The sequence below is a fragment of the Canis aureus genome, chromosome 16 (assembly GCF_053574225.1).
Source record: "Canis aureus isolate CA01 chromosome 16, VMU_Caureus_v.1.0, whole genome shotgun sequence".
In the NCBI taxonomy this organism is placed as follows: domain Eukaryota; kingdom Metazoa; phylum Chordata; class Mammalia; order Carnivora; family Canidae; genus Canis; species Canis aureus.
In genome coordinates, this window is record NC_135626.1 from 47,828,235 (window position 1) to 47,841,368 (window position 13,134).

The following is a 13,134-nucleotide window of genomic DNA, read 5'->3' on the forward strand; positions in this document are numbered from 1 at the left end:
ACATGTGCTTTATAAGCATTCTCATTCTTGTTTAATCAGAATGTTTTCATTTATACCAGGTTTGGAAACAAAAAGGAGAGGAATACAGAGTAACAGGATATGGTGGTTGGAGCTGGATTAGTAAAACTCATGTTTATAGGTTTGTTCCTAAGTTGCCAGGCAATACTAATGTGAATTACAGAAAATCATTAGAAGGAAGTAAGTAATTGAAGTTATTTTTTCTATATCATAATTTCTGATTTTGTACTATTTCTTATAAATTTGTAGTGCATTGACCATATTTTTGGATAAAAGTATTTTTCTGGAATTTTTAATAGAACATGCAAAACTACCAATGTAGCTTATTTATTAATAAGAAGCTCAAATACTTTAAATTACTTTTTTTTTCAGGATATTTATAACTAGGATTTCAATTAAAGAAAGATGATAGAATAGAACTTCCTAAAAAAAAGAAAAAGAAAAAAGGCCTCAGCACCTAATTGTTTTTCTAAAATCTTAAATTCAGTATTACTTGACTTCCTAAGGAACCACCTATCTGGTAATCTTGATGTTGTAGCACATTACAAAACCAGAAAGGAGGTGATAGAGACTTCTGTAAACACTTCCACATAAATGAGGGAGATATTAACTCCATTTGTGCTACTCGCTAACAACTAATATATTTAGAGTCACAGAATTCTAGAGGGGAACTGCCCTATTAAGACACCATCTGTTTTGAAACTCACATTCCATGAGTAGATTATTTCATGAAGATGTGAAGTTATGTACAGTTCACACAGATAGAACTCTGGAATCTGTCTCCTCGCTCCCACTGTCCTTTTTTGCACTCTACATTGCCATCACTTTTTTGTTACCTGGTTATTTTCAAAAGCAGTTCTGCTCACTGTGCAGTGTAATTTGCTAACGTATGGTGTGATGTGTTCTTTCCTATGAAGTCTACGCTATAGTGAGTACTGTGTACATACCTAGCTAACTAATTTGGCTTCTTCGTGAATGGTTCTGCTGAATCCTGGACTGGTTGAGATATTTGAAATTATTGATGTGATAAAGTTATCATTTTGGATTACCTTTTTAATGGAAAAATACTTATTATTTCATAACTGTCACTGGAATTTATAGGGACTAGGAATGTCTTGCACATAATAGATGCTCAGTGAATTGTTCTATTTGCCAACTAGAACTATTCAATATTAAATTTTATTATTGTGATCTGATTATATTCAAGCCAAATGTCCACTATAATAAATTCTAAAAGATTAACATTTTTTATTGCCATTTTGTTGCTCCAGCTACCCACATAGCACATAGAATTATAGAGAGCTTTTGTTTAATTATATCTGACTTATTTTGTCTTGTGTAATAAAATCCAGATTATCAATAAGCAAAATATTTAGGTTTTTGCAGATTTATCTCATATCCACTTTCCTTAGCATACTGTTTCTATTGTCCAAATTCTGGGCCTTTATCCAGTCAGGTACCAAGTTGGTCTTACAACATCTTTTGAGCCCTTTTCCTCTCCAGTGGTAGCAATGCATGTGTTAGTATAGAATAAGAATTACAGTGAAGGCATTAGTATTAGTAACCACCAGTTTATAATCTCAGAACTATTGGTCCCTATAATAATGGTTAACCTAATCTGATCATATGACAGAGGCACAGATGTGCTGGAGAAAACAAATGCGTTTCAGGGAACCTTGACTTAGCATCAGAAGACTAGAGTGTTCAGCTTGTTTGACTGCGTCACTTATTTCTAACCTCCATTCTAACTCAGACTGAATGCCTTAGCTTATTAGTTTACAAGTGTCAATAAAGGTACTGATGTGCAAGATTAACAAAGGATATTAATTGTCTTTATGTCTAGAAGATCTTTAATGGAGAAGACATCCCAAGTATTTTATAATTGTCTATTTTAAGCATCTGGGTTCTTAAAACTTTTAGGTGGAACTACTATTATATAAAGCTCTTTTTGAGAAACTTGAAATCATTGAAAAAATATTGCCCAGTTGTTCTGAAATAACTAAAGAAGCATTGAATAAGGAGAGTATCAGTTTACTTTTTGTCCTTTTGTTACTTGTGGGGTCCAGACACATCCTATCACTGTTTTCTATGATTCGTTTCTTCTCTCCCCAGTATCCTACTGTCTTGACAGATACCAAGTTTTTTGCACTCTTTTCCCTTCCCTCAGCTAGATCTTTCTGGAAGGAGTCATTTGTTTAAATAAGTAGGTACACATTGCTAAGTCCTTGGAATATTTGGGATCAAGTGAAGAGAATAATAAAAGGTAGAAAATGCCTGTAAGGCCCAAGAAAATTCACCTGGACAATAGTTCTGTATCATGGGCTTGATTTTTTTTTTTTTTTTACCTTACGGAAAATTTGAAACTACACGAAAGTAAAAAAGCATCATCTTTCTGTCATTCTCCTATTAGTTGTAATAATCTACTTTTTTTCTGGAGTTTTTTTCCCCCCCTATGTATTTAGAGCAAATTCCAGAAATTATGTTATCTACCAGTTCAGCATATATCTCTGATTGGAGTGGTTATTCCATAAATTATGCCATTACCATTCAACGCACTAACAATATTTAACATGTCCATCTTGAGATTCTCAGTTACTATTCTAGTTACCCCAGTTGTGCCAGAGATGCCCTTTTAATGTTGGTAGTAAATCAGGTCCAGACAAGGCCAAACATTGCATTTGGTTATTTCTCTGAAGTCTCTTTTAATCTATGATAAATACAGTGATTCCCTACCCAGAAAAAAAAAAGTATACAAACAAACCTTTGTAATTAATTTCACTGGCTCTTAGATAGCCTTGAAGTCTATCCATGGACTCTGGGTGAAAAATACTTAAGTATTTATTTTCCTAATATGGTTCTTTAATATAAAGTATATTAGAAACACTGATGTAGACTTTGTGGAGTCATTGAGCAGCTGAAATAGTGTCATATATGAAAGATCCTGAAGTACATCTAAAATGTGCTCATTCCTCTTATGCTTTAGGTCAGTTGAGCATGTTAGGAAAGTATATACTATCTTCAGGTTTTATATTTTTTTAATAGAAAACAGTATAGATTGCTAGAAATATAATTTCCACTGAACTAGATTTGTTAAAGCAGATTGCTAATGTTCAGAATACCTATAATTATATATATATACACACACTCAATTCTTTTTAGCCAAAAATAATGTGGATGAAAATATGGATGAATCAGATAGACGAAAAAGTCCACGGAGTCCAAAAAAAATAAAAACAGAGCCTGATTCTGAGAAAGGCGAGGTAAAAGATTCAGATGCTGCAAAAGGGGCAGACCAAAGTGAAATGGACGTTTCCAAGATTACTGAGAAGAAGGACCAAGGTAAGGAGAGTCCGGTGTGGAGGGCAGCCTGGGGGTGATAAGATTGTAATGGATCTGGTTCGCACAGCAGGAGAGGTACTGCCTTTATGTTTCTTTAATAGCAGCTTTATTGAATCACAGCTCATTTACTATATAACTAACCCATTTAGAATGTACAGTGGTTTTTAGTATTTCACAGAGCTGTTCAGCTGTCACCACAGTCCATTTTAGAACATTTTCACCACCCCAAAAATAAACTTCATACTCCTTAGTACCCAGTTTCTAATCCTCCCTAAATCCCCCCAGCCTACTAGTCTACTTACTGTCTCTATGGATTGGCCCTATTTTGGATATTCTGTATGAATGGAATCACATAATACATGGTCTTTTGTGACTTGGTGTAATGTTTTCAAGATTCACCCATGTTATAGCATATGTCAACATTTTATCATTCCTTTTTAGTTCTGAATAATAGTCCATTGTATGGACGTGCCACATTTTGTTTATCCATTCATCAATTGATGGACTTTTGGGTTGTTTCTACTTTTTGGCTATTATGAATACTGATAAGGACATCCTTGTACAGGTTCTTATGTAGACATACGTTTTCATCCCTCTTGGGTAAAGACCTAGTAGTGGAATCCTAGGTCATGAGCTAATAACTCTGTGTCCAGCCTTCTGAGGAACTTATACTGTCTTTTGTGAAAAGTCATTCTTTAAAAACTAAGTAAGCTAGATAATGTATAAGCCTTAAGATATTTTATGACTATGAAATATCTTACATAAAATTTTCCATGAAGGTACTGGAGTATGGGGTAACTGTCACATGCTAAGTAATTTTTCATTTAACATTCCAACTTCAGATACTAAGAATCAGAGTATTTAAATATTTACAAAATGTCTGTTTTTTAACCTTTTATAAAGTTTAGCCCTGTCCATTGACCTATCTTAATCATGTATCAGGAGCTTTCAAATATGTATATTTACACTGAAGCCCCGTGAGTGAAATGAAAATAAACATTGGTGGTTTTTAAAATAAAAATATTGTGAATTCCACATTTGAGACTAAAAGTTAGCACTTACATAAATGTGTTTGTTTCACAGATGTACAAGAAATTTTAGATTCTGACAATGAGAAACCCTTTAAGGAAGAACCAATGGAGATAGATGATGATGTGAAAACAGAGCCGCATATAAACTGTCAGGAAGGTTCTCAAGTAGATGTGGTCAATGTCAGTGAGGGCTTCCATCTAAGGACTAGTTATAAAAAGAAAATTAAATCATCCAAACTAGATGGACTTCTTGAAAGGAGAGTTAAACAGTTTACACTGGAAGAAAAACAGCGCCTTGAGAAAATGAAGTTGGAGGGTGGAATTAAGGGTATAGGGAAGACGTGTACAAGTTCTTTGAAAAGCCTTTCTGAATCATCAGTAATAACAAAAGCAAAAGAAGGGTGTCAAAGTGACTCGCTTAGACAAGAACAAAGCCCTAACACAAGTAATGGTAAAACTGAAGATGTGATTCGAGGATGTTCACAAAGCGATTCCTCAATTCTTAGAATCAATGATCCTGATCATACAACAAACAGACTTTATCCAAAAGAGCAAATGTTAGATGACATCTCCATTCAGAGCCCAGAGACAAACTGTCAGAAACAGAATTCTGTTGGAAATGACATAAATGAGAGTCTCTCTCAACCTACCAGTCAAGGCCAGGAACTTAATAAGGTTAAAACAAGAGGAAGTGACTTTCTCATTGATGACTCCAAACTAGCCAGTGCAGATGGAATTGGTACTTTGATCTATAAGAACAAAAAAACACTCATACAGGAGGATAATGACACCATTGTTTCTCCTTCCCAGAGCCCTTCACTTCCATCAGTACCTAAAAGTACTGATGATAGAGATCTCCCATCTCTGTCAAAAGCAGTAGACTTTGAAGGAAAACTAGGATGTATCTCTGAATATAACAGCACTTTGGAAAATAGTTCTGATACTATGTCTATTCAGGACAGCAGTGAAGAAGATATGATTGTTCAGAATAGCAATGAAAGTCTTTCTGAGCAATTTGTAACTCAAGAACAAGGTATTGAAGGCTTGGAACCATTGAAACGTGAGTTTGTTCCAGATAAGTCCACTAGCAACTATAAGAGACCACAGGGTAAGGTAACTGAAGCAAATGGTAGGAAGCCAAGTCAAGAACAGAAATTAGAGGAGAGATCAGTTAATAAATGTATTGATCAAATCAATCTAAAAAGTAGCACTGACAGAAAGAATAATGAAAATAGAGAGTCTGAAAAGAAAGGACAGAAAGCAAGTACTTATCAAATAAATGGAAAAGATAATAAACCCAAAACATATTTAAAAGGGGAATCCTTGAAAGAAATCTCTGCGAGTAAAGTAGCAAGTGGTGATCTTGAATCAAAGCTTAATAATATAAATAAAATAATTCCTGAAAATGATATTAAGTCATTGACTGTTAAAGAATCTGCTGTAAAGCCATTCATGAATGGCGATGTCATCATGGAAGATTTTAATGAAAAAAACAACTTGGAAACAAAATCACGTTTACTGAGATCTTCAGATGCTGCATGCGACTACCAAGATGGCCTAGACACCCTGCCATCAACCAAAGAGTCTGAGACCATGCCTCCACTGTCTTGTCCAGAAAACAGTTCAACAAATCAGGTAGAAGATATGGAAATTGAAACCTCAGAAGTTAAGAAAGTTACTCCCTCACCTATTACTTCTGGAGAGGAATCTAACCTCAGTAATGATTTCGTTGATGAAAATGGTCTGCCCACCAACAGAGATGAAAATATCAACGGAGAGTCTAAGAGAAAAACAGTTATCACAGAAGTCACCACCATGACATCCACGGTGGCCACAGAATCAAAAACTGTAATCAAAGTAGCAAAAGGGGATAAGCAGACTGTGGTCTCTTCCACAGAAAATTGTGCCAAGTCCACTGTCACAACCACCACTACAACAGTCACAAAGCTATCCACACCCTCCACAGGCAGCAGTGTGGACATCATCTCTGTGAAGGAGCAGAGCAAAACTGTGGTCACCACAACAGTGACAGATTCGCTGACCACTGCAGGGGGCACTCTAGTGACATCTATGACCGTGAGCAAAGAGTATTCCACAAGAGATAAAGTGAAACTCATGAAATTTTCAAGACCCAAGAAGACTCGTTCAGGTACAGCTCTGCCATCGTATAGAAAGTTTGTCACCAAGAGCAGCAAGAAGAGCATATTTGTTTTACCTAATGATGACTTAAAAAAGTTGGCCAGGAAAGGAGGAATCCGAGAAGTCCCTTATTTTAATTACAATGCAAAACCTGCCTTGGACATATGGCCTTATCCTTCTCCTAGACCAACCTTTGGTATCACTTGGAGGTATGTACTTTAAAATGTATTTGGGGAAGGGAGAAAGTCTTAAAAGCATTTTTGAGTAAGCATATCTCATTTTTTACAGAAAAAAAATGAGATAATAAGAGACAGGGAAGCAGAAATTTAATAAGCCAGGTTAGTAATGGAAATAAGATAACAGAGAATCTTGAATTTGGCTGGCTGGGAGGTACTCAAGTTTACTTAGGGTAAAACTTTAGGGGAAAATGTTAAGAGACTTGAAAAGATCTAAATCTTTAAAATGAAATTGAGTTTTACTTTCCTCAAGACAGAAGAAACATGTCAAATATAGTTGGTTTTGTGGTTTAACTTTCTGAGTTATTGCCATGTGTTTGCCTTGGGAATGAGAATAAGAGACTTGGATAGTCCACTTTCTGGAATGTTTGTATTTTATTTCTATTAGGTAATTCATAGAAACATAAGACATAGGAAACATGCCTGTGAATCACACCGAGTTCATCATAATGTGGAAATCTTCCTAAAATAATTTATTTGCATGATAAACATTTGTTTTGGAGTTCTCTGTTATTTATGTGAGGAGAGGTCTCTGAGATTCCTTAGAGATTTTTTAAAACCCAGAAATAGTCTTAATTTAAAATTTTCTGGGCATTAAGCTTTGGGGATGAGTCATAAGTACATAGTGTTGGCAGTTGTAAGATCATGTAGTTTCATTTTGGGAAAGGATCTTAGAAATTCTTATCTTTTATAGATGTGTAATAAGTTACCTCTGGCCACAGAGGGACAGAGTTAGGAATAGTGCCCAGTTTTCCTAAATCCCCAGTCCAGTACTGTATTCTGCTATATCACATTTCACATATCTGTCCTTGCTTTGTCCTTTTTCATGTCCTTGTCTTTTTATCTTTTCACCCTCACAACTCGAAAGGATGGAGGAACATAAACACTGAAAACATAAGAGTTCTGTGGGGCATGCTTGTGAGTCAGGAACAGTCTTGATGGCTGCTAGATTTTGATAGGAAGCTGCAGTTACTTCAAGTGACTGAACAGATTCCATTTCACTTTAAGCTTCGTTTCTGTGTGTCTTTACTATGGTTCCAGTTTTTTTTTTTTTTTTTTAAGTTAAAACCATGCCTTTTTTTTATTTCTTTTATATTATAATTAGCCAGTATTATAAAACAAAACAAAACAAAGTGTAAATGAGTACTCTCTCTAAAGGAGTTAACTTATTAATATGACCAGTCACAATTGGTTTGACCAAGGTTTTTATAACTCATTTTTTGATTTGAATTAAAATATCACTCCATTACACATTCAATAGAGACAGCTGAAAAGTACAATTTCTCTGCAGGGCCTGCAATGAAGGATTTGCAGAATCCTGCAGGGAATCAAGGAACTCTTCATTACAGTTCATGGATTTATAGGATTACTCTGCACTTTTCTGCTTTCTTCATTGAGAGCGGTCCCAAAGTGTATCCTTGACTGTCCTGCAGGTAACTTCTTTCCCACTGGAAAAGTTACTATGTACAAATACTTTAACTAAAATGACCTGGCAGTGGTGGAGGCCAACCTTTCTGCGCTTTCCTTTTCTGAAGTGGAAGGTAGGCTCAACTGGGAAGCACTTTTCTCTGAACCAGTTCCGATCAAGTGTTGCCCAGGGCCCTTTTCTGCACGGCTGGGTTTCAGGAGCCTTGAATTGTTATGTTTTAATATGCACTGTGGGCACAGTTGGTATCTGTTTAGTTAATTTCTCATTTTTTAATGGAAGGAGATACCTTCCTGTACATTTTAAACAGATATTGCTGTCAAATACGTGCTAACGTCTTAATCTGCTGAAGTTGAGGGAAACATAATCCCTTGTATCTAACAGGGGCATGGGTAAATAATGTAAAGTATTCTTGATTTAGAATGCATTTTTTAAAAGTGTATTGCTATAAAAACCATGCATGTGAAATGCATTTTTATATTCACACTTGAAAATAAAAAAATCTGTCTGATGCTTAGAGTAGAAGCTAAGAATGCCAGGAGGTGCATGTTTGATATTTATTAATTTAATGTTAAGGCTGAGCAGTAGTGAAAAGTGAAACTTGTCTTGTCAATCCATTAGGCCTCTCTTTTCCTCCACACTGTCCATTCCCTTACTTCCTTTTTCCTGGGCCCTGATTCTGTGTTTCATTATCACTTTGAACCAGTAGTTGTCTCACAGTGCTGGCCACATAATCCTCCTAAAAGCCAAATCTATCCTGTGAATGTTCTGACGGAGCAGAGCAAGCCTTCAAAGTGTGAACTACAACTGCAGGCCTGGGAGGAGGAGAGCGTCTGTCACCTGTGCACCATGTCTCTGAGAAGTATTTCCCTTTATAACTCATCCTATTCTGGATAAGTCTCAGAGGCCTTAATGCAGATTGCCTTTAACGCTCTTCTTTTATCCTTCCATTTGGTGCTGCACACTCTGCCTCTGCCCTCCTCTCTCATGGCAGCTTCGTCTCTTGCTGCGCTTCCACATCCCTGCCCTGCAGTCAGAGCATACCAGATGTGGTTTCTGGGAAGAGGTGTGTACTGTTGTACACTTTCCTTCTGAACATGTGTGTGCCCCTGGCTATTCCCACAATCTTTGTCCTCTGAGACTCTAGCAAAGCTCTGATCCCCATCCCAGAGCCAAGTCATGTGCTCCTCATGCTTCTCTGACAGCTCCTGAGGATATAAGAGCAGATTATAATTCATTTCCCTGCCTCCAGCTCCTTTCAGTTAGTCTGACACATATAGAAGGCACTCAAGTATTTTTTGAATGAATACATGAACAAATAGGCTTTTGGTGTATTCCCCACTTGGTGGTGTTTCCATTGCAAAACAAAGATGCATTGAAGTTGCTGTTCGGCTGTAGTGAGTGATCTGAGGAAGGGAGAGAATGAGAAACATTTCTCTTCCAAAATACATATCCATTTGGCATTCAGAGTTCCCTAGGCATTTCTATGGGGTGTGGTCTGAACATGACACATACTTTCCCCCTTCCTGGGACATCCCTGCACTAGATAACATTGACCCTCCCATTTAAGAACTGTACTCCAGGTCAGAGGATTCACAGGGCGACAGCACGACAAAGGAAATCTTGGTGTCACAGGTGGAGATGGGGATTTGAAAAGCAGCTGCAATTTTCTGGCTGGAGCATTCCCTTTCTCACATTGTTTATTTTCCCAGCTTAATGTTCAGAATAGAAAGCATTGCCTCTCAAATACAAATTGTCTTAAGGTTTACCTTCTACCTCTGTTAGGGGAGGAAATTATTTTAGTTTTATAGATTTTCTGTATATGTAAACAAGTGTGTTTATTTAAGTACGTGGAAATGTCAACAGTGTTTAATTATACAAAGATGACACTAATAGAGAATTGATACCCTAGGGTTTCTTTTTTTTTTTTTTTTTTTACCCTAGGGTTTCTTTACATTGTTTTATAGTTGGTTCTGTCTTGGGACATAATATTCATTAAGTTGTAAATTTGAGATGTATCTTTAATATTATTTTTAAAAGAATATCTAAAATGTTCAATAATTTTACACCTAATGCTTAGGAAAAAACTGAACAAAGAGATTCCTTTGTCTCCTGATCAGTAACTGATAGAGTATTGTCCTTTTTGTTACTCATTGTATTGTAAAATTCTAAAACTATATTAATGTGGTTAAAAGTGTTCATTAATAATAGCAGGTATTCATCATCCAATAGTTCATGTTTTACAGAGCCACCATTTGGATGCAAAATTTCTGTCCATTTGGAAAGGTCTTGTTGGATTTGCAGGGGGGTCTTTTTTTGTTTTGCATTTTGAGAAAATTTAAACAATTTGTTTTAGCTAAGTCAGTCAGTTAAGATTTTATCCTTTTTCTCAAAATTCTTTTATCATCTTTAGTAACACAATTATATCTCTATTATCTTTCATAATTTCTCTAACATATATCTTGGAATTAGGCTAAATGTATAAAATTAACATTAATTCTTGCCACGTCAGTATTAAAATGAAACATGCTCATTTTATAAATTTATGTGGCATTTGAAGTGACTACAAACCCTTTTTTAAGTTGTTAAATGCATGTTATGCCTAGGGGAAAAAGTTAAGTTATTAAGGGATGTATAATAGTCAAAGTGCTTACAGAATCGTATTATAATTATTAAAATAATAATGGAAGCAAGAAATAGGTCTTCAGTCTAATAATAGAATGCGTGTGTGTGTGTGTGTGTGTGTGTGTACACACATATGTACACAATACATATGTAGTTTTTCTTGGGTTTTTCATTCAGGTATAGACTTCAGACTGTAAAGTCCTTAGCTGGAGTGAGCCTTATGTTACGGTTACTGTGGGCAAGCCTGAGATGGGATGACATGGCAGCCAAGGCTCCTCCAGGAGGAGGGACTACACGGACAGGTAAGGGTTTTTTATTTGCTAGTTTAAGTTGAAAAGAATAGTTCACTAAATATTTCTGTTATTTATTAAAATATAATGCTTGTGTTTTAAAAATATAGCTTTGCTAATACAGCTTTGCTAAAGTTAGGCAGCACATGTTATAAAATCCTGGGGGTTGAGGGGGGCTCAAATTATAAGGTGAGTCACTTATATGTGAACAAGTCTGAATTTTTTTTTTTTTTTTCGAGTCTGAATTTTTAAAAGATCTTCATTGGAGCACCTGAGTGGCTCAGTTGGTTGAGTGTCTGACTTGATTTTGACTTACTGGTCAAAAGGGCATGATCTCAGGGTCACGCAATTGAGCCCCACATCAGGGCTCCGTGCTCAGTGCAGAGTCTACTTGAGATTCTCTCCCCACACCCCTGCACGCTCACTCCCTTGCACATGCATTTTCATTCTCTCTCTTTCTCTTTCTGTCTCTCACTTTTGCCTCCCCCAACCCCCCACCCAAAATAAATGAATCTTTACCAAAAAAGGGGAGGGTAACCTGGGTAGTTCAGTGGTTGAGCATCTGCCTTTGGCTCAGGTAGTGATCCCAGGGTCCTGAGATTGAATCCCACATCAGGCTCCCTGCAGGGAGTCTACTTCTCCCTCTACCTGTGTCTCGAGAGCCTCTCTCCGTGTCTTTTGTGAATAAATAAATAAAATCTTTATTATTGTATGGTATAGATCAGTTAAACTGAACCCTATGCTTGCTGCATCTCTCTTCTTTTATTATTTTGACTGTTTTGCCACCAGAAATTAAGCTGCCCCCAAACAGTGTTTTGCTCAGTTTAGAAATTTTCAGTGAGGAAGAAACTCAGTATTCTTGCACTCCAGCAATGGTCCTGAAATTATTAATTAATCAAATGTTTTTAAAAGTTTATTCCACATATGTCTCCTTTTTAAAGCACCAGATGTTGTACCTTTTTAGTCTCTGAATATTTTAGGTACTTATTAATACTGTGTGGATTAAATCACCATAGAAACATCTGAAACTGAAATCACAACAACAGAGATAATTAAGAGGCGAGATGTTGGTCCTTATGGCATTCGATCTGAATATTGTATCCGGAAAATCATTTGCCCCATTGGAGTTCCAGAAGCACCAAAAGGTAAGAAATAGAAAGAATTCTATTTTTTTGTTATTGACCTGTTAGCCATGTCTTTTACTGATTAAAATTTGAGGGGATGCCTGGGTGGCTCAGTGGTTTATTTAGCTCCTGCCTTCGGCCCAGAGCGTGATCCTGGAGTCCCGGGATCGAGTTCCGCATCAGGTTCCCTGCATGGAGCCTGTTTCTCTCTCTCTCTCTCTCTCTCTGTCTCTCACGAATAAATAAATAAAATATTTTTAAAAAATTAAAATTTGAGGGCTGCCCCGGTGGCGCAGCAGTTTAGCGCCGCCTGCAGCCTGGAGTGTGATCCTGGAGACCCAGGATCGAGTCCCGCATCAGGCTCCCTGCATGGATCCTGCTTCTCCCTCTGCCTGTGTCTCTGCCTCTCTCTCGCTCTGTGTCTTTCATGAATAAATAAATAAAATCTTTTTAAAAAATTAAAATTTGATTATAATCATTTCCTAATTCTTTTTTTTTAATTATTTTATTTATTTATTCATGAGAAACCGAGAGAGAGAGAGAGAGAGAGAGAGAGAGAGAGAGAGAGAGAGAGGCAGAGACACGTAGGCAGAGGAAAAAACAGGCTCCATGCAGGGAGCCCGCCGTGAGACTTGATCCCCAGGCTCCCGGATCACACCCTGGGCCGAAGGTGGCGCTAAACCGCTGAGCTACCTGGGCTGCCCTCATTTCCTAATTCTTTATTCCACTTTTGAAAAAGATGTCTTTTCAATACAATCTATTATATTTTTAAAAATGATATTTAAGCAATAAACATAACAAGATTTCATTAGACACAAATTGATACCTATAGGCATTTTGCCAAGCATAGGGAGGGTACAGAGAACTATAATCATACCTCTTACAAGGGTTCTAGGGGGCCTGGTC

The 13,134-nt window shown here is 36.7% G+C and overlaps 1 protein-coding gene across 14 annotated transcripts in view; it reads left to right on the forward strand.

Annotated features, from left to right (window-relative positions):
* Positions 1-13,134, forward strand: part of BPTF (bromodomain PHD finger transcription factor) — a 152,867-nt gene that overhangs the window by 93,278 nt on the left and 46,455 nt on the right. For all 14 annotated transcript variants that reach the window (XM_077853740.1, XM_077853739.1, XM_077853743.1 and 11 more), the window contains 5 exons: positions 60-198; positions 3,178-3,357; positions 4,441-6,736; positions 10,992-11,116; positions 12,121-12,249. In XM_077853740.1, the coding sequence (XP_077709866.1) occupies positions 60-198; positions 3,178-3,357; positions 4,441-6,736; positions 10,992-11,116; positions 12,121-12,249 (2,869 nt within the window). The remainder of the gene's footprint in view (positions 1-59; positions 199-3,177; positions 3,358-4,440; positions 6,737-10,991; positions 11,117-12,120; positions 12,250-13,134) is intronic.